Raw genomic sequence first — 22,010 nt, 5'->3', positions numbered from 1 at the left:
GAAACAGCTTTGTGCAAAACTTTGACAGCTGGAAGTTTAGTGGGGAAGCGAACAGATCTATGTCTGGAGTCCCCCAAAGCACTGTCAACTGTCGAAATACATGAGGATCCAATTTCCACTCGTGGGGATCCACCATCTGTCTGCTCAAAACATCCGCTAAGGAGTTCTGTGCTCCTGGCAGAAACCTTGCCTGAAGAGTGAGGTGCAAACTGAGAGCAGTCTCCCACAAAATCATAGCTTGTCTGCAAAGAGGGTACGAATGGGTTCCCCCTTGCTTGTTGATATACCACATGACAGTTGTGTTGTCTGTTTGAATCAACACGTGTCCTGGTTGAAGTAGATCCTTGAAAGCCATCAATGCAAATTGGACTGCTAACATCTCCTTCATATTGATATGCAAATGTTGAAGTCTGGCAGGCCACGTGTCTTGAACCCATTTTCCATTGAGGTGTGCTCCCCAAGCCTTGTCTGAGGCATCTGTCGTTAAGATCTGACTCGCCTCTGGTCGGGTCACAGAGTCCCTTGTTTAGGTGACATTCCTGAGCCCACCACAAAAATTCCTTCTGAATGCAAGGTATTACCTGAATGACAGTGTCCAAGTCGTGGCAGTGTTGAGTCCATACACTTTTGAGATACCATTGTAACTTCCTCATATGCAGTTTGGCATTGGGAAGCACCACAATACAAGATGCCATGAACCCCAAGGCTTGAAGGACTGCCCTTGCAGCCAGCCTGGACAGGAGAGACAATTGTTGGAAGTAAAGGGAAAGATTTCTTTGCTTGTCCGGGGTCAAAAACGCCACCTGAGAGGCTGTATTCAGTCTTACACCCAGAAAGCACATGTCCTGAGAGGGTACTAGACTGGACTTTATTTCGTTCACAGAATACCCTAGGCACCTTAACACTGCCATAACATACTGAAGATGGTGAAGTAGCTTGTCTTTGTCTTGAGCAAGAATCAGGCAATCGTCCAAATAAGGATAAATTTGTATTCCTCTTAACCTTAAGAAGGCTATCACTGGAGCCAGAACTTTTGTGAACACCCTGGGTGCAGTAGATAAGCCAAAGGGCAATGCAGAGAACTGATAATGTAAAGTCCCAGCCCGAAAACACAAGAATCTCCTGCAGCTGGGCCTGATAGGAATACGAAGATAAGCCTCCTTGAGATCCAGAGTTACCATCCAGTGATCTTTGCCTAGCAGAGGCAGAAGCTGTTGCAAAGTCAACATTTTGAATTTTGGAATGTCCAGGTAAGTGTTGAGAATAGACAAATCCAGAATTGGCCTCCAAGTGTTTCCTTTCTTTGGTACAAGAAACAGGCGAGAATAAAATCCTAGGCCCACTTCTGACTGAGGGACCTGCTGGATAGCCCCCATTTGTAGAAGTAAAGAAATCTGTTTGTGAGCCTCCACCTTTTGCTGAGGAGGAACGTCTGGCATGCCTTTGAAAGGGGGCAATGTGTGGAAATAAAACTTGTAACCTCGGTTTATGATGTCCAACACCCATTTGTCCTGGGTGACTAAAAGCCAATTTTGCCTGAAAAGTGCCAACTTTCCTCCCAGAGGAGCTGCCTGACAGGAAGGATCGGGCAGCTGAAGATGCAGGTCATTGGGTCTGTTTATGAAAGGACTGGCCCCTGCCCTCACCTGAAGACTGTGCAGGGGAACTCCACGTCCTAGGCCTAAAAGAACCCTGTGCATGAGCTCTGCCCCTACCACGTCTAGATCTACCCCTAGACTAAATCAGAAGGGTAAGCCCATCCCTTAGTAGGCCAATTCCTGCTAAACTTAGGGGGCTGCACCTGCAAAAAATCCTTAACAGTCTGCATAGACTTAGCTTTGTCTTCCATTTTCTTCAAGACTGACTCCACAGGAGAACCAAACAAAACTTCAGACTGCAGGGGAGCATCCAAAATTCGAGCTTTAACATGCTCTGACAAGTTCTGATCCTTAAGCCAGGCGTGCCTACGAATAACTGATCCAGTGGCAGCCACCCTGGAAGAGGCCTGTAAAGCATCAAAACCACACTGCAAAGAATGCTTACCCACCTGATCAGAGGCATGAACCAAATCCTGTAATTCTTTACACTATGCCCTCTGCTAAAGCATCTACCTTAGATTTCAACTGACTAAGGAGAAAATTCTGGTACTTCAGCATATGAAACTGGCAATTCAAAGCCCTCATTGCAAGAGTGGAAGAGGTATACACTTTTTTACCCCACCTATCCAAAGCTCCAGAGTCTTCATCCATAGGAACAGGATTCTTTACAACAGAAGCCCTGACACCCTTAGGTCCCTGGCTAATAGTTTCTGGGTCAGCCCTAGGGCTCTTATACAAATATTTATGAGCCTCTGGCACTCTGTAATACCTATCTGGCTTAACCGGGGCAGGAGGCAAAGAGTCTGGATTAAGGGAAGCCTCAGAGAAAACATTCTGCACAACATCCAAAACAGGAGGTATAGCCAAGGGCCTATGTTGTGGTAAAAATAGGAATTCCCTAAGCCTCTTTCGGGAATCTGAGAAATCCTGACCTTCCCATTTAAAATGTTCCCTCATAGAATGCAGTGTTTCTGAAAAAGAAAAATCCTCTGGAGGGGAAGCAGAAGGACTAGAATCCTCTGCGTCTGAATCAGAATAAGGGGGAAAATCCTGAATGTCTTCAGCCGAAGACTGAGTAATCTGAAGTGTGTTCCAATCCTTCCACCTCTGGCTCCACCCTAGGCCTCTTACCTGGAGGGGGCATAGAACCTCTGATCAAGGAAATCAAATCTTCTGCCATTTTAAGCATGTGTTTTTTAGGTACAAAACCTGCAGAACTAGGACTGATGCCAGAGGAAGACAAACCAGGCCTGGCCTTGGAAGGTACCTTAGAGACAGAGGGAGAAGGCCTAACCACCTTATGTAAAGAAGGGATTACAGCAACCTGAGAGGCCCCCTCAGCCTGACCAGACTCTGAGAGGCCACATCTTGCAAAATTAAAGGTTCCCCCCGAGACTCAACTGAAACCTCGGCTGGATCCACAGATTCCACCGTGGTTTCTAAAGAACCGGCGTCCGGAACGGACGACTCATCCTGTTTGGATTTTACCGATTTCTCCTTACGCTTCTTAGCGGTAGCGGGCGGAGGATCCGACGGCATTTTATAATTACACCGCTTACCGAAGACAAGCCTAGCACAACCTAACCTACGTTTAATGGTGCGCTTATTAAATTTAGCACAAAAGTGACACCCGACTACGTTGTGCTCAGGCCCCAAACAAGGAATACAGAGAGAGTGGTAATCCCTATGAGGTATCTGTTTCCCACAAGAAATACAATTATTCACTTTTTCTGACATCCAGATTTAACTGAGGCAAGAAAAGACAAAAATATTCCCCAACGGGGTACTTAGCCCAACTTGGTTTCAGTCAAACTCGGGGACGCCGAACGGCACTTGCAAACGCTGCTTCTGCTTCGGACCATGCGGCAAGAAAGACTGGGGATATGACGTCGGTCATGCGCTTTAGTACCAAGGCGTACTGACGTCAGATCTAAGCGACCATGACCAACACCAGCCTAATACTTTGGGATTCGGGCCGACAGAGGACAGCGGACTACCCACAGGTTATGACTGCAGCAATGTGAGATGAAGAACATCTTGTCAGTGTCTGGAAAGGACCAATTCTTAGGCCAATTCCTGCTGAACCTGGAGGAAATCTTTGACTGTTTGCACTGATTTAGCCTTTTCCTCAATTGATTTCAACACATCCTGAGCATTAGCACCAAATAGCTTGTGTTTTTCCAGAGGTGCATCTAGAAGCTTTACTTTAACATGATCTGGCAATGCCTGTTCTTTCAACCATGCATGTCTATGTATGATGGCCCCTGTCATAGCTGCCCTACATGAAGCTTCCAATGCATCATAACCACACTGAAGAAAATGATTGCTAACCTGCTGAGTATTATGAACCAAATCCTGCAAGGCCTTTCTATCTAAAGGCTCAGGAGAGGCTAACTTTTTCTGCAAATCATCCATCAAGAAATCCTGATACTGAAACATGAAAAAGGCAATTAAGGGCCCTCATGGCAAGTGTGGTTGAGGTATAAACTTTTGCCCCACCTCTTCAGGGACCTAGCTTCCCTGTGAGGGCAAAGGATTTTTGGCCGTGTATGTGGCCACCCCTTTGGGCCCCTGGGAAATAGTTTCTAGATCAACAGAATGGGCCTTAAAGAAATGTTTATGAGTTTCAGGAACCCTGTAACATCTGTCTGGCTTGACAGGAGCAGGGGGGAGAGAATCAGGAGAAGCACTCGAATCTGAGTACACACCATCCAGTACATCTAACACTGGGGGGATAGCTAAAGGCCTGTGTTGGGGAAGCTTAAGGAAGGTACGAAGCAGTCTCCTGGAGTCGGAGAATTCCTGGCCTTGCCACTGAAAATGCTCTCATGGAGTGGAGAATTTCCCCAAAAGAAATATCCTCAGGAGGAGAGGCAGAAGGAATAGATTCCTCCACATCAGAATCCTCGTAGGCCTGGAAGGACTCTTCCTGGGTATCTGAGTGATCAGTCACCAGAGGCTTCATCCGAAGAAAGGGTGTCTGTATGCTCAACCCTGGGCCTTTTGTCTGAAGGTGGCTGAGAACCTCTGTCAGGATGGGCCTGGGAGCCTCTGATTAAGGAAATTAGATCTGCAGCTAAAGTCATGATTTGTTTATCAGTAGTGGGCTGAGGCAAAGATTTAGGAGGGTGAGACTTAACCTGGCTGGAAGCCTTAGCACGTGTGTAGGCCTTGTAGACATAGGGGGCCTAGCCACCCCACGTGCTGGAGTAACCTTGACAACTAATATGGTCTCAGGCAAATCTAGGGCTTCGGTTTCTGGTGGAAAATCAACAACCGGCACCGGCGTAGGCTCCGGGGCCGAAGTCATCGGTAAAGTAGTGTCGTCGGCCTGGAGCGGAGGAAAAACCGCCTCAGAAGAGACCGATGCACTCGCGGTAGTTTTCGGCGTGGTGTCAGTGGAAGTCGCGGGCCGAGAATGTCTGTCCCGGTCTTTCCGTTTTTTGGAAATATGTGGCTTCGGTTGTTCCAACGGCATGGTATAAGAGAATTTTTCGCCAAAAAAAGTCTTCAGCAAACTCTGCCCAGCGCCTGAGTGTGTGCTTATTGAAGCAAGCACAGGCAGAGACGTCGTGGTCTGGGCCAAGGCAGGGAAGGCAGTAAGAATGGAAGTCCTTATGAGGTATTTGTTTACCACAAGTCAAACAGTCATTAACTTTTTCAGTTTTTTCTGACATCGGCTGAGGCAAGAAAAGGTTCCCCAACGGGCTACTTAGTTTTTTGATGACTTCGGATACGTAGAACACAGGAGCTGACCAACCGGCACTTCTTCGGGCACCGCACGGCAAGAAAGACTAAGGAAGATGGCGTCAGCTGATGCTTTTATACCCCAGCCGCTCTGACGTCGGGGAGGAGGCGAAATCAGCCGACGCTAGACCCAGACTTTGGAATCCGGCCGACCGAGGGCTGCCTGAGGCAGGACAACCCCGTATGTAAGGACTGCAGTTGCATTCTTGAAGGACATCTGAGCCTTTTCTGTGAGTCAGACTAGACCTGACCTTCCCAGTGAAAATGTTCCCTCAGTGTGTAAAGTTTCCCCAAATGAGTAGTCTTTAGGAGGAGAAGCTGAGGGAATAGAATCCTCAGCATCAGAATCTTCACAAGGGGAGAAGGAGTAATCTTGGTCCTCAGAGGAGTCTGAAGAAATGGACACTTGTTCAGAGGATGCATAATCTTCCTCTTGTCTAGGCCTTTTGTCAGGAGGGGGCTGGGAACCCCTGATTAGAGAGATCAAATCTTCAGCCATTTTGAGCATCTGCTTCTTAGGCATGGGGCCTTGAACAGGAGACTGAAGTGCAGCCTTTTTACATTTAGTAGGAATCTTAGTCTTAGAAAACGTTTTAATGGTGAGTGTAGTCTGTCTGAAAATGCATTCAAAAACCAATGGCGTTTATGTAGCACAGTCTTTTGCAGCAATGTCGTCGGTAGGGCCTGAACTAAATGGCTGCGGTCTGGTATATTCTGCCAAAACTTCCGTAACAGTCTCTGGTTCCAGATCTGCGGTAGTCAGGGGCTGCATCAGAGCCTCACTGAGGACCAGAGACCGGACCAGCCAAGGCCTCAGAATCTGGCTTAGGCCTGGGCAGTCTGTCCTTATCCTTGTGTTTTTTGTGCACGCCGCTAGTCGGTTGCTCCAACGGCACGGTGTAGTTAAATTTCATAAGTAGTGTAGTGCGAAATCAAAGCATCTTAATAGTACGCTTATTAAACCTAGCACAAAAACGACAACTAGTGACGTTGTGGTCTGGGCCTAGGCAAGGTATGCAATAAGAATGAAAATCCTTATGAGGTATTTGCTTCCCACAAGAAATACAATCGTTTACTTTCTAACATCGGTCTGAGGCAAGAAAAGTTTCCCCAACGGGGTACTTAGCTTTATAGAAGACTTCGGTCTGAAATTCAAATTCGAAAATATCAGGAGTCAGCCGACCGGCACTTGCCAACTGCTTCTGCTTCGGGCACCACGCGGCAAGAAAGACTTGAAAAATGGCGTCCATTGCATTATGTATACCCCTGGCGCACTGACGTCAGGGAAGAAGCAACAGCAACTGACCGAGACTTTGAAATTCCGACCGACTGTGGGACCGCCTGACAACAGGATAACCCAAGTGTGATGACTGCAGCAGGGTAACATGATGAACATCCAAAATTTCAGGAGTCTGCCGACCGGCACTTGCGAACTGCTTCTGCTTTGGGCACCGCACAGCAAAAAAGACTGATGTAATGGCGTTGGCTGAATGCTTTATACCCCTGACTACCTGACATGAGGGAAGAAGGGACAGCAACCAATGCAGGACCCAAGACTTTTAATCAGGCCTACGGAGGGCAACCTGCAAGCAGATGACCGAAATGTAATGACTACAACAGTGAAACACTAAGAACATCTGATAGTGCATAGAGCCTGCCCTGAAGCGTAGGTATTTCCTGCAAGACTCCCTTATGGGGATGTGTAGATAAGCTTCCTTTAAGTCTAGGGTGACTAACCAGGCATCCTTGGTTGGCATAGGGAGAAGCTGTTGCAGGGTAAGCATTTTGAATTTTGCAATCACCAGAAAGGTGTTGAGAATTGATAGATACAGGATTGGGTGCCAAGACCCCTCTTCTCTGGGCACCAGGAACAGTCTGGAGTAGAAACCTGGTCCCCTTTATTCTACTGGAACAGGTCGAATAGCCTTTATATTGAGCAGGGAAAGTACTTGCTTTTGAGCCTCTGCCCACTGGTTTGGAGGAAGGTCTGGAAACCAGATTGGGGTTGGCAGTGAATGGAAGTAGAATCTATACCTTTGGGATACAATGTTTAGAACCCATTGGTCCCGAGTAATGGACATAGTTTTTTTGCATGAAGGGCAAGTTTTCCTCCTAGGGGCACAAGTAACTGGGCAGGACTGGGAAGGATAATTAAAGTCATTGTGAACTTTCCATAAGGGGGTGGCTTACCACTCCCTGTTTTTGAAGTGGGAGCACTATTGTTTAGATCTCTGCCTACCCTGAAACTTTAATCTTGGTGGTCTGTTTGCCCTGGGTTTGGACTGTGGCCTGCAAGGGACTGGAAAGAACCAGTTGTAGGAGGCAAGTGTCCACTGAATCTAGGTGGCCGTAATTGTAAGAATTCTTTAACAGTTTGCATAGATTTAGCTTTTTCTTCCATCTTTTTAAGAACCTCTTCTGCTTTGGTGCCAAACTGTCATTTAAAAGCAGTGTAAATTTTGATTTGACATTATCTGGGAAGGGTTGTTCCTTCAGCCAAGCATGCCTTCTCAGTACAGACAGTGAATGCAGCCCTGCAAGATGCTTCTAGGGAAAAGCCACACTGCAAAGTATACTTACTAACTTGGTTTGCAAAATGTATTAACTCTTGTATATCTGTTTTCTGCACAATCTGAAGTAACATTTTTTTTGTTTCATTAGTTCCATATGTTGCTGGTACTTCAGCATGTGAAACTGCCGATTCAATGCCCTAATGGCAAAAGTTGCAGAGGTATATAGCTTCTTGCTCCATCTGTCTAAAGCTCTGGAATCCCCGTCTGAAGGGGTAGGGTTTTTGGCTGTAGTAGCCTTGATAACTTTAGGTCCCTGGATCCACAGTAGGATTCTTAGACAAATTTGTGAGAATCAGGTACTCTTGTAGCAGCAGTCAGGTTTTCTAGGGGCCGGAGGTAAAGTGTGTGGAATAAGACGATTCCATGAAGACATTTTCTACAACCTCCACAACAGGGAGTATACCTAAAAGCTTGTGGTGAGGCAACTCTAAAAATCTCAGTCTTTTTGGACTGAGGGTAGCCCTGGCATTCCCAGCTTTAACTCTCTCAAAGTATTAAAGGTTTCATCAAAAGAAAAATCCTCTGGAGGGGAGGCAGAGGGAATGGATTCCTCTGCATTTGAATCCTCATATGTTGGTAAGGGCATGTCCTGGTAATCAGAAGGGTCAGACTCCTAGGCTGTAGAATCAGAATGAAACTCAATTCTTTGTCTCTTAGCAGAGGAAGGCTGTCTTCCCCTAATAAGGGTAATAAGGTCTTCAGCCATTCTAAGCATTTGTTTTTTTGTGGCATGGGAGCTTGAGCATGTACTTTGCTAGTCAGTTTTTTTAAGAGTAGTGCATACTCTGGGGATGAGAAACTCGGTAGCTTTAGCTTAAAATGAAGTTGTCTGTTTAATGCTAACATTGGTAGGTTGGAGTTCACCCTCAGAAGCCAGTGCCTGCTCCGAACCCAGCCAAGGTAGAGACATCTGCAGGTTCCATAGTGTAAGCATCTCGTGGTAAACCTGACTCCGAATGGGTCTCAGCAGAGGCCTGCAAATTTGTAGAAGCAGGCATCAGGGGCTGCAAAGGCGCCTTCTCTGAGTACTGGCAGACTGGCAACTAACTTAACGGAAGCGTTGTCGGCAGTTTTGGATCTATACTGTCTATCTTTACATTCTTTCAGAAGATCGGTAGTCTGATGGCTTATCAAAGCCATTTCAGAATATGGAGAACGAGAGCTAAAGAATTTAGTGACAAAGACAGCCTGATGATAAATGGTAAAGGTGTTAAAGAAGGCACAAAATTGACAGGGAGAGATGTGGTCTGGGCCTGAACAGGTGACTCATTAAGAATGAAAATCTGTGAGGTATTTGCTTTCCAGGCAAGACAACTGTTCACTTTCTGACAATGGTTAGAGCAAGAAGAGGATCCCCAATGGGGTATTTAGCTTTAGAAGACTTCAGGTTTGAAACAAGAACAATGAAAATTTTAGGGAGTGGCCAACTGGCACTTGCAAACTGCTTCGGGCTTCTTCTCTGCAAGAAAGACTGATGTAATGGTGTCAGCTGCCTGTTTTATACCCCTGATGACATGGAAGAGGTGACTGCAGAGACACAAATCCCAAGACTCTGGTATTCAGGCCAACTGAGGGCTACCTGCAGGCAGATAACCCAAGTGTGATGACTGCAACAGTGAAACATGAACATCTACCACATTGACAACACCCCACTAAGTTGACCCAGTTTGTGACCAGTTATGTGGACAGTGACCCAATCAATGTGCATCTATTGTCAAGTCAGACCTACATTGCATAGCTTACAAAGGGATTGTATCTAGATCTAGGGATATTGTTCCCCTTTGCTCACCAGTTATTAGGCCAGTCATGGAATACAATACCCCCTTTGGGATATATCCATCCAGACACCTGCAACTGAACAACCACAGATACCCCAGTTAAAGGATACAAAGCCTAAACATGTCCTACACAGGACTTAACTAAACTCGGTATCCTACAGACAAAGGCGGTCTCTGTCTGGTATACAAGGTACTCTGACCCATTACTTATGGATTTACTGCACATAAAGTCAAATGTCAGAAATGCTGCCTAGTGACCTAAACCTTTCCTGCATCAATAGAATGGTTTGGAGGGAGAGTTATATTTTGCAGACTATACCAAATACTATGAAACTGACTACCTATCCACATTAAACAAAGTTAATTCCTGTCCATTTTCAAGCACAACTTCGATCTATGGATGGAAAACTATTTACCAGACTACCCCCTGTACTACTAATGGACAGATGCAGCTCCTAAATGCTTTACCCCATGCAGGCGTCTCCTCAATCTATGGTATGATCACAGATATTAGCACAAGGGGCAATTTATAAGCCATGGAATGAGTAAGCCCAACATATAACCAAATGAGATAGGTTAGACCACAAAAAGGGAAATTGGCCAAGCTGAATGGCCCACAAGGGCAGGTAACATAGTACTTGTATACGAGCCTTGCCCTCAAAGCAAATAGAAAGCTTGCCTTAAAAGTACAGTAAATATGCAAGGCTTTACTTTTAAATTTAAATGCAATGCATTTGACATACATGGTATATACCTATACCCTTGACTTGGGCACCCCCCCTTTAAGCATCCATCAAGTGCACTCATCTATACACACATTCTTGTGGTTACGTCGTAAAGAAACTTTCACTAGTCATAGTGAAAATGGCAAATGTTGAAATCACAACTTTAGTTTGAAAAGCAACTGGGTTACAATAGCTTTTAAGAAAAACAGCTAAACTCAAACAGATAGCAGACTAGCTGACACTACCTGTAAGCATCAATGCCAATGTAAATTTAAATGCCTTACTTTTCATTCATTCTCTGATTACAGCACTCAGTGGGTGTAAGGCTCAAAGTCTTGGACAAAACCCTTCTCAGGGGGGCCTACACCTTATGGGTAGTTTAAAGGACAGCCAAATGGCATCCACTCAGTGGAAGAAAAGCAGAAAACCAGGCATAAAAACAGACGTAAACAGGGAGGGATTGCACAGCACACACAGCTGAAAACTAAATACACAAACACTGAGGCACACTGAAAAGTAGCAATGTGAACTGTGGCTCTGACAGGCCAAATTGCAGCTTTCCTGCAATGTTATGCATCCTATCAAAGCAAACCATCTTGCGCACAAGCAGCTTCCATCACTTGTTCGTACAGATCTCAAAATGCAGCAGCTGTCAAGGTAGGTTTATGTGATTACCAGAAGCTTGTGATGAATGTCGTTCACACTTCCATTCGCCTCTACCATTCCCAACACATATGCACTGCAGGAAGTTTCCTTGAGCATCTGTCTTACTCCAGGTTTCTCCAATACGGTATGATGTTAGTGTGTCTTGGTCATTGCAGCGATCTAAACAAAAGTATTAAAAAATTATACTCTGGAATGCTAGTTATGACATCCTTTAACATGTTTGAGTAATATGAATCCCATTCCCAAAGTAATACCTGCCAAAAGAGTGTTATTTAATAGGACGGCAAGGTTTCACAAAGTGAATCACACGCTTACTCTCTGAAGCTGTCTGCACTGCATCACGATGAATGGTTCTATCACAATAACTTATGGCAGTCCTTTACTTTGCAATGCAAGGCATTAAATATGGTCCTCATCCTGAGGACATATCTGGAAAGTATATTTCTTATACTGAAAAAAAAGCAGGTCAGAGAACTAAATAATGAACGTACTCACCTTACACCATGGAAGAGGATCCTTACTGAGCATCAATGCCATCTGCGGCCAAAATACTTCCTGGTTAAGCTAACATACATACACAAGATCCTCTGGTACTTGGACACACAAGGAAGTTTTGCCCTAGGACTGTGCCCAGCCTCCCACTTTTAAGTAGATATGCACCCCTCCGACATTACTTACGGTTAGTTCTGCCCAAGGACAGGTCCTACTACCTGCATTCAAGATGTACACCCTCTTGTCACTACAAGTCATCAGTTCTGTACTGGGATGGTACCTAGACAGAGTCCACAAGCTCACACAGACCATTTAGCAAGCAGACCTAACAGAAAGCTTTACTTTTCAAAACTTTACTAAAAGCGCACCTAAAGGCATGCTGGCTATGCCCTTGCAACTCCCACTCTAATATCACCCACCCCCATCCAACCACTACCTTTCTTTCCACTCCACTAACTACCTCGATTATAGCAAGCTCAGATGCTCATAAGCCTAGTACTTATTGTAACATTTGTTAATGTCTGTTATGTACTTCAGATAAAGACTCTAGTTGCCTATTGATGTACTATGTTCTTCATCTGTAAATATATTGTAAGTAATTGCTATGTTAAATTGTTAATTGCCATGTAATCCAATATAACTACTGTGTTTATTTTAACTGGAGCTTTTCTCCCTGGGCCTCCGCTGAAAATGGACCTACGTCCAGTCTGACACTCACGGTCAACAAATGTAAATAAAGGGAAATGTCACCAAACTAGTTATTCTAATACCTAGTTAAGTAAAGCCAAAGTATGAAAATATGGATGTACTTTAAGCGAACACTGGAAACAAAGATGCTTACTAAGTGACTTGTAGAAAATTTCTATTGGGGGCTTCAAATCACCTGAGGCAATGCAACTAGCAAATCCTCAAATGTTTGGCAGTATTAGCCCTTCTGTAAAGCAAATTAAAAGCTTTTCAGTCTTATTAAAGACTTACCATAAAGAATGCAAACTGGCTGCCAAAATAAAGACTTTCCCTTTCGTTTCTAAATTTAATTTGCCAAAATTAAAAGGCAACGCAAAAGCTTTAACAGCAATTCTTAACCTTTTAGAAGGAAACTGGTGTCAAGGGACAATGATCATTGTGAAAATCCAAATATAAGTTCTAAGATTATATAGCACAATCAATTTACACCTTTCCAGTACCCACTGTTAGACCATAAACTCTAGGTGGTGGGGTGGGGGGGTAGACAGGTCAACCTCAGGTGAATGTGTGGTTATCAAACCATCACTCAGGTGTCTTTTGAAGACCACACAGCAGCATTGCATAACTTGTCCCAAGGCCTCAATATTCACATTCTGTAGTGGGGTATATCAAGGGTCATTAGTGTGGCCTGTCATTAGTAAATCCACCAAGATGGGGGGGAAAAAAAAAAGTCTACTGCATGTTTTTTTTAATAGATTAGCCTAGGTAATCCTAGAAAGGGCAATGCCAGTCCTGAGCCATCCATAAGGGGAAATGCAACAGGAAGGGAAGGAACACTGCAATGTGGAAGAACACATCTACGGTTATGGTAAGATTTTACACAACTATTCTATGTCCTATTCCTATGTTGCAGTATTCTAGTTGTGGGAGAATACCACAACTTAAAAGGATGAGAAGGTGGTGGATGCTGAAAATGATTCTACAAATCCCTGCAGGATTGTCCTGGCAAATCCTGTCAGAGCTCTGGAAATTTGGTCAAGTTGGTAATCTTTGGTCAAACTGTGGATAGCGGGTCCATGTAGCTGCTTCCATAATGGATGCAGTGTCCAGATCTTTCATGAAAACCCTGGAGGTGGCCACAGGGCCAGTGGAATGGGGCCTTTACTCCCACTGGGGGAATCTTCCATGGTGGGAGTCAGTTTTCCTGATCCAGAATGTGATGGTTGGTTCAGAGCCCGCCATGCAGAGGGCTGTGGGGTGAAAGGAGACTGAGCTGGTTAGATTTCCTAATGGTTTCAGGTTTTGTCCGGGTAGAATCTTAGTTGCCTGTGCACGTCCAAGGAGTGCAGTATCCTCTACCCTCCATTAGTGGGGGAGGGGAAGTGAGTAGAGGGCTAGATTGGTTTAGAGACAAGTCGTTCACCACCTTAGGCATAAAGGAGGTATTGGTTCACAGGACGACTGTCTTTGTGGAATATTGTGTAGGGGGACAGCCATTAAGGCCAGCAACTGATAACCTTCTGGCTTAAGTTAAAGCCACCAGGACATTTTTCTATGCACACATCTGTAGGGAAGATCCAGCCAGTTCAAAAGGGTGCTAGGTTAGTTTTTCCAGATGTAGTTAAGGTCCCAGGGTGGAGGGATATGTTTCTTTGGTGGTCTCATGCACAAGAACCTCTTAAGGAAGATCTTTAGAGCATGGCTAGCAAGGGGGGGGGGTGATCAAGGGGCAAGAAGGCTGACATAGCAGAAAGGTACTTTCACTGAAGAGTAGAGTCCACTTTCGATCAACTGACGAGAGAACAAAGGGGGCATCAGCAGAGCAAGGGTCCCTTCCCTTGTCCAGACATCACTTTGTAAATCTTTCCCACTTGGACAATATTTTCTGCTGGAAGGTTTCCTTGACTCCGAACTGAAAGCACGTCTTCTGAAGGGAATAAAAAGTTTATCACCCACAGCTTCAGGGATAACATCTGTGTGGGTGGAGAAGAGTGCCTTTGTCATGCGTCAGTAGGTCCACCTTGTAGATTAACTTTTAGTGATTGCCCTTGGCTCGATTGTGAAGTAGTGGGAATCACCAATGGGATTTTTGATTTGTCATCCTTGATTTTCAGGATGACTTTCTGGTTCAGTGGGAAGGGGAAGGCAAGCATAAAGGAACCCCAAGAAATGCTGAAAACATCCCCTGTCCATGTTAGATAGTTGAGCAGTTGGTCTGCAGTTGTGCATTCTTGGGGGGGGGGGGGGGGCAAACTGGTCTAATTTGTGGAGCACCCTACCAGTGGACTGTCTAGGAAGACCCCTTGTCCAGCATCCATTCGTGCTGTGGGGAGGAAGTCTTGCCTAGAAAATCTGCTTGTGGTTGTCTTGTGAGGGGATGTAGGCCACCTGCAGGACTAAGTTGCGGTGAGAGGCTAGGTTCCATATCATCAGGGTTAGTTTGCACAGCAGATAGGCTTTTGCTCCTCCCGGTTTGTTGAGGTACCACAATAGTGATACTGACAGTCTATCAGGAGCACCACTGGTACAAGGGGAATAAAGGTCTTCAGTGCTAGGAAGACTGCTATCACTTCCCCGGACACTGATGTGCTCTGCCTGTAGAAACGGGTTCCACTTCTTGTACCCTGAGGGAATCCAGTGCAACCCCCCCCCAACCTAAATGTTAGGCATCTGCATGCATTGTTTGGGTTGGGGTGGAGGGTTGGAGTAGGAGTCCTGGATTTAGTTGGACTTGCTGGATCCACCAGCTGATTTCCATCATTAGACAGGGAAGGAGGGGGCTGACTTGTTCCAAGTGATGCAAGTGTTGGGACCAAATGTTTGAGTTACCACTGTAGCTTGCATATGTGCATTCTGGCCAGTGGTAGCATGGGGATGGTTGCTGTCATTAAGCAGAGACGAAAAGTACAATTGTGTACACTTACCATAAGTGTAAATGTAAAGACTGTATTCACTGTTGCAGTCATCACACTTGGGTCATCTGCCTGCAGGTAGCCCTCAGTCTGCCACAATACCAGACTCTTAGTATTTCTGTCACTCCAGGACTGACTGGCTGTTAGGGGTATAAAAACAGGCAGTAGACGCCATTACATCTGTTCTTGACCCAAATGTCAGGAGTCACCCAAATAGGGAAATAAGTTATGGCGGGGGACAACACCATCAGTAAAAAGTAAATACCAATACCCCATTGAAAGGGGGGAGTAAATACCAATACCCCATTGAAAGGGGGGAGTAAAAGGCATAGACTTTAGAGAAAGAAACCAGGGGGCTGGAGGGAGGGAAGCCAGGACTGCAACAGTGAATACACTCAAACATCTACATTTATGGTAAGGGTACACAACCGTACTATGTTAGTGTTTCACTGTTGCAGTCATTACACTGGTAGATTCCCAAAGCTGAAGGGTGGAGGCAGTCAAGAAGAGTTGGAGCTGACTAGAATGCCTTGCAGGACTGGTGTTGCAAAACCTGCCCTGGATTTGGAAAAGAGGCAGATGGTAATGCTTAGTGAAGGTGTGTACAGAACTCCAGGCAACAACTTCCAGGATGCCCCTGGTAGGGACTCCCCTGAGAAATCCTGTAGAGATTCGTGTTGCCCTAGTGAAATGTGTTCTGACCCCTTGAGGGGCTGGTTTCCCATGGTGCTTATAGCAGAAATGGATGCAATGTGCTATCCATTTAGTAATTGGATGCTTTGAAACAGCCTTGCCCTCTGCCCCTGTTGCAAAGCTGACTAGTAACTACTTTGATTTTCTGAAGGGCTTAGTCCCTTAAAAGTAGAATCTGAGCTGTGCACATCCAAGGAGTGCAGGATCCTTTCCCCTTTATTTTGAGGATTAGGAAAGAAGGCTGGCAAATGTATGGACTGGTTGAGAGATACTCTGGACACTACTTTAGGCATAAAGAGTTAGTCCTTAGGGAAACCCTGTCAGCATGGAAAGTAAAGAGTTCCACAGCCATAAGTGCTTGTAGCTCAGACACTCTTCTAGCTGAAGTGATGGCCAGAAGCAATGCTGTTTTCCAAGAGAGGAATTTTAATTCTGCAGGCTCAAGGGGGGTAAGCTTTTCCAGTACAAAGATAAAGTTCAAAGCAGGGGTGGGTGCTCTCCTCTGTGGCCTTAAGTTGTTTGCCCCTCTCAGGAACTGTTTGTTAAGTGTGGGTGAGTAGAGGTGGCTCAGTGTTGTAGTCAGCTGAAATGGCTGAAGCATGCATCTTAATGGAAGAGGACAGGCCTTTGTGGATTAGATCCAAGTAATCCAGGATTAGAGGCAGGGAGGGCAGAGTGGTGTCCTCTCCTTTAGACTCCAGGAACAGTATTTACTCTACTTATCTGCATAGGATTTTCTTATACTGGGTCTTCTGGCTTCAAGAAGGACATCCAGCACCTGCTTGCTTAGGGTTGCTGGGGGAGAATTCAAGGGATAAGCCAGGCTACAAGATTTAGGGTTTGCAGTTGCGGATGCAAAACCTGTCCCTCCTGCTGACAGAGCAGGGTTGGATTCTGGTGTAGATAACAGGGAAGAACCGGTGACAGGGTGCACAGGAGTGGGTACCAGTGCTGGTGTGGCCAGTCCAGGAAAATCAGTACTGTCCTTTGACTGTCCAGTCTTATTTTGCCTAATACTCTTGGGAAAAGGGACAGAGGTGGGAAGGTATAGATTAAGAGATTTACCCACTGAAGAGAGCATCCACTTTCCAAGCCCTGCTTTGAGGGTTCCTGGTGCAGAATTTGCTGAGCTGGTGGATGCAGGGAGAGGCAAAGAGATCCACCTCTGGGGTCCACCATTTCTGAACCTAAAGGTGCTGGGCTCCGACTGCCACTCGTGTGTCTAGAAGATTTCTGCTGGTCTGCCAGTGAGTTGTGTTTGCCTAGCAGGAATTGAGCTTGCAGATGGACTTGCATGTCCAAGTCCGTGTGACACAGGGCCATGGCTAACCTGTAGAGTGGGTTCCCTCCTGCTTGTTGATGTACCACATAACTGTGTTCTGTTTTTATTAGTAGTTGTCCTAGAGAGTAGGGATCTCAAAGCGGTCAAGGCATGCTACAGAGCTAGCATCACTTTTTGGTTGATGTGCAGATGAATTTGATTGGACTCCAGTGGCCCTGAATGCATTTGCCCTCCATGTGTGCTACCCAGGCATAGTCTGATGAGTCTGTGGTTAGGGTCTGGGCAGCATGGGGTTGAGTAAAGAGCAATCCCTTGTGGTTGCATGCTGCTGCCCACCAAAGAAACTGTCATTAGGCAAGGTATGATGGCAATGACAGTTTCCAGGTTCTGGGAATGTTGGCACCAAAGACTTTGTACCATTGAAGTTTCCTCCTATGCAGTGTGGCATATGAACTTAGCAGGATGCATTAAGCCATGAACCCTAGGGCCTGCAGTATTTTCCTTGCCGACAGTTGGGTTCTGGTGGCCATTGGTTTGAAATAGGCTGTCAGATAGACTTGCCTTCCTGACGTGAGAAATACCATCTGGGATGCTGTGTCCAAGCTTGCTCCCAGGAATACAATCTTTTGACTGGGCCACCAGTTTTGATTTATTTTCAATGATGGCATACCCCAGGGATGCGAGAATGTTTTTTACGAATGTCAGGTGCTTTAACAGCAATTCCCGACTGTCTGCCTTAGAGTAAAACAGGTTTCTCTAATGTATTCCTCAACTTCATGGCCCTTTTCCTCCCCATTTACATTGTCCTCTAAAGCAACAATAAAGCATTTACAATTTTTATAATTCTCCTTACTTCTGTAACAGAAGCCTACCTTCTCATACTGTGATGGTTTCACTTACAAAATGATTCTCACGTTTGAATAAAGCTTGCTGGAGTCGCCCAATTACAGACATCATGGCCAGGCAGTGCAGGTACTTTTTTTTAATCAGTTCCCTCCCCCAAAGTGACATCACCACAGCAGTCATCTCATTCCAACTAAAATAATAAGGCCCACCCATTCTGTGATGTCATGGCTCCCTTATCCTTCCCCCAACCTGAGTGCTGTTCATTTTATTCAGTAGTAGTGTAGTAACACCAATGTTTGGAAACACAGAAATTTGGTATGCATACTTGAACATTCTGCACGGCAAATGATGCTAAGGTGGTGTATCGCTTGCATACTTCTTTGTTGCATTTGCACCAGATACTGCTAGTGTGCAGTGCGGGAATAGAAAGATTAAAACATTACCCTGGTATCAAAGGTGGCAGTGCAACATATTCATAGTGGCTTAACATGGGAGTAGCTCTAAGCAAGCACCATGTGAAACCTGAACAAGCACCTAGAATTATTCAGTGCAGCTTCCACACTAAGTCTGAAAATGAATTCATATACTTACATGAACAGAAGTAGTTGCATATTGATGGCTAAAGGTGTATGGGCATGTCGGGTGGTTACTACACTGCAAAACTGGTATGCAATGGTGGAGATATTTGGAAGGCATAAGCAAACACCAGTATATTAAAGCCATAGCACCAATTCAACTGGAGGCTGGCAAATTGATTTAGTAAGGGATTTTGTCCATGCACAAATATTTCAACAGTGATTCTTTGCAGTGGCATCCATTATCTGATTCAAAGCAAGTTAACCTTGATGTCCTTTATTTAAAAAAAAAAAAAAAAAAAAAAAAAAAAAAAAAAATCAAAAAATTTACTGTGTTGTAAGTGACTTCTGGACACAAGAAAAAGTAAGGGGAAAATATAGCAATGTGGTTTGTATGTACAAAAACAAATCCAGGGACACTGCAAAAGTTTTTTTTGCAAACCAACCAGTGGAGTAAAAACATATGAAGGCAAACACTGCATACCAACACACTTTGCACATGTAAATCTCAATTTTTAACAAGGTGGAAGCATGAAGTGATACCTTAACACTTAAATTATTAAAGATCTAAACTGGTTAATAGTATAAAATGTTTTATTCTTTAGCTCCTTGGTGCAAGGCCTTACTGGATGTGATTGCAGTCAAGTAAGGCCATGGATATAGTGCAGCAAAAAAAAATGTCCCCTCTAACAAACGAAACGCTAGAGCAAGATTAAATTACATGAGTCAAGCACCCTGCTGAGATCTGCCAATCAATGGCATTACCAGGTCAAATTACCCTCAGGACTTTGACAGCTAGGGAAGCTGTTATGGGGGAGGGGAGAAATAAATGGACTGGAATTCATTGTTTCACAAATTAGTGCCATTTAAACTAAATTAGAAAAAAAGGCAGCAGTAAACAGCACTTTGAGTGTGTTCTGTGGCATCTGCACTGTTTCTTTTAAGTAGTCATCCAGCAGCAGGGAATGTTACTTACACTGTTCCATTTTACTCAGTACTTTGTACGCATGCAACATCTATGAAATGACAAGAACTTTAAGCAAACTGAGGCCTGCATGATGTAACATTTGAGCCAAACAATGATTTCTGGGATACTGGATGGCAACCTGATTTATCCAAACCATGTCAATATGCCAGCCTCCAGGTGGTGCGAGTCTGGAATTACATATAAAAATATTTAAAATCCCGTAAATAATCCTAGAGTGCTGTTAAAGTGCAGGAAACGTCATGCCATGATGTTTTAAACATGTTTCGAGTCTGGGCGCGGTACTCCATTACTCAGGCAGTCCAAGTACAGTTACATTTGGATTTTCTCTGCCTGCAGTAAGTAATGGCTGGAGCCAAGCATTTTGTGAATACTTTGGGAGCAGTGGATAAGCCAAAGTGCAGAGAACTGATAATGCATATATCCAGCCCTGAAACTAGATATTTCCTGCATGACTCCCTTATAGGATGTGCAGATAGGTTTAAGTCTAGGGTGACTAACTAGGCATCCTTGCTAGCATAGGTAGAAGCTGTTGCAGAGTAAGCATTTTGAATTTTGGTACCACCAGGAAGGTGTAGAGAGTTGAATGATCCAGGATTGATCGCCAAGAGCCTTCTTTCTGGGTACCAGGAAGAGTCCGGAGTAGAATCCTTAACCCCTCTGTTCTACTGGAACAGGCTGAATAGCTCTGATTTTTAGCAGGGAGAGTACTTGGTTTTGAGACTCTGCCCACTGGTTTGGAGGAAGGTCTGGAAACCCACTTGGAGGTGGCAGTGAATGGAAATAAATTTATACCCCTGGGATACAATGTTGAAGAGCTATCAGTTCTGAGCGGACATTAGTTTTTTGCATGAAGGGCAAGTTTTCCTCCTAGGGGCACAAGCAATTGGGCAGGGCCGGGAAATGGAGTAAATAAGTCATTGTGCGCTTTTTCTGTAAGGAGGTGGCTTACCACTCCCTGCTTTAGGGATGGGGGCACTCCATTGCTTAGATCTCTGCATACCCTGAGACGGAAGTCTGGGTGATCTTTCACCTGGGTCTTGTTTGAGAAAGACTGGAGGGTGCTGGAAAGGACCACTGCTTTGAAGGAAAATGCACTACTGAATCTAGGGGGTTGCACTTGTAGGAATTCTTTAACAGTCTGCATAGATGTAGCTTTTTCTTCCATCTTTAAGAACCTCTTCTGCTTTGGTGCCAAACAAACCATCCTTATTCAAAGGAGGAGCGTCAAGTAATTTTGATTTGACATTTGTCTGGCAAAGTCTGCTCCTTCATCCAAGCACATCTCAGTACACAGCCAGTGACTGCAGCCCTGCAAGATGCTTCTAGGGCATCAAAGCCACACTGCAAAGTATGGTTACTGACAAAGCTTGCAGAGTGCATAAGCTTTTGCAATTCATCTTCTGCATAGTCTGGAAAAAATGTTACCACCTTTTGTTTAATGAGTTCCATAATATGTTGCTGGTACTTCAGCATGTAAAACTGGAAATTCAATGCCCTAATAGTTGCAGACATATATACCTTCTTGCCACATCTGTCCAAAGCTCTGTATTCCCTGTCCGAAGGGGTGGGATTCTTGGCTTTAGTAGCCTTGATACCTTTAGGCCCCTGGGAAATGATAGCTGGGTCAGCAGTAGGATTCTTAAAAAGAAACTCAAGACTATCAGGTACTCTGTAGTACCAGTCTGGTTTCCTTGGGGCAGGAGGTAGCGTCATAAGTAAGACTGGATTCCATAAAATCATCATCCACAACATTCACGACAGGGGGTATAGTTAACCACCTGTGCTGAGGCAACTAAATTCTCAGTCTCTCTTTGGACTGAGGGTAGTCTTTGCATTCCCAATGGAAATGCTCTCAAAGTATACAAGGTTTCACCAAATGAAAAATCCTCTGGAGGAGAGGCAGAGGGCATGGATTCCTCTGCATCTCAATTCTCAAAGGCAGATAAGGGCATGTCTTCATAACAAGAAATCTGACTCATCGGACTCCAGGTGTGTGGAAGCTAAAGGGGACTGGATTATTTGTCTCTTTGTAGGGGAAGCCCGACTTCCCCTTATCTGCATAAGGTATTCAGACATTCTACGCATTTGTTTTGATGGCATGGGAATATGAGCATGCGCTTCAGTAGTCTGTTTTCTAAGTGTAGTGCGTACTCTGGCCCTTAAACTCTGCAGTTTTGGTTAGAAATTAAGTTTGATTCGAACATCAGTGAAGCGAACAGTTGTGTACACTTAACATATATAGATGTTGGAGGGTATTCACGGTCATAGCCAGCACATTTGGCTTGATTCTCAAAGCAAGGAATGGAGGAGGTAGGTAAACAGCATTAGGTCTAGCAAATAAGCCATGTAAGACTGCTGTGGCAAATCCAGCTCTGGATTTGAAAAAGAGACAGGTGGTAATGCTTGGTGAAGGTACGTACAGAGCTCCGGGATGTCCCTGGTAGGGAC

The 22,010-nt window shown here is 44.9% G+C and overlaps 1 protein-coding gene across 1 annotated transcript in view; it reads right to left on the bottom strand.

The window, feature by feature from the left end:
* FN1 (fibronectin 1) overlaps positions 1-22,010 on the bottom strand; it is a gene marked incomplete in the record, with an annotated part of 4,425,379 nt that overhangs the window by 3,972,614 nt on the left and 430,755 nt on the right. Inside the window, 1 exon segment of the mRNA XM_044060668.1 lies at positions 11,097-11,246. Coding sequence (XP_043916603.1) covers positions 11,097-11,246 — 150 coding nt within the window.

Source organism: Protopterus annectens, chromosome 2.part0 (assembly GCF_019279795.1).
Source record: "Protopterus annectens isolate FY-2018-M chromosome 2.part0, PAN1.0, whole genome shotgun sequence".
In the NCBI taxonomy this organism is placed as follows: domain Eukaryota; kingdom Metazoa; phylum Chordata; order Ceratodontiformes; family Protopteridae; genus Protopterus; species Protopterus annectens.
The sequence above is the reverse complement of the archived record's forward strand: the minus strand, read 5'-3'. Positions and strand labels throughout refer to the sequence as shown.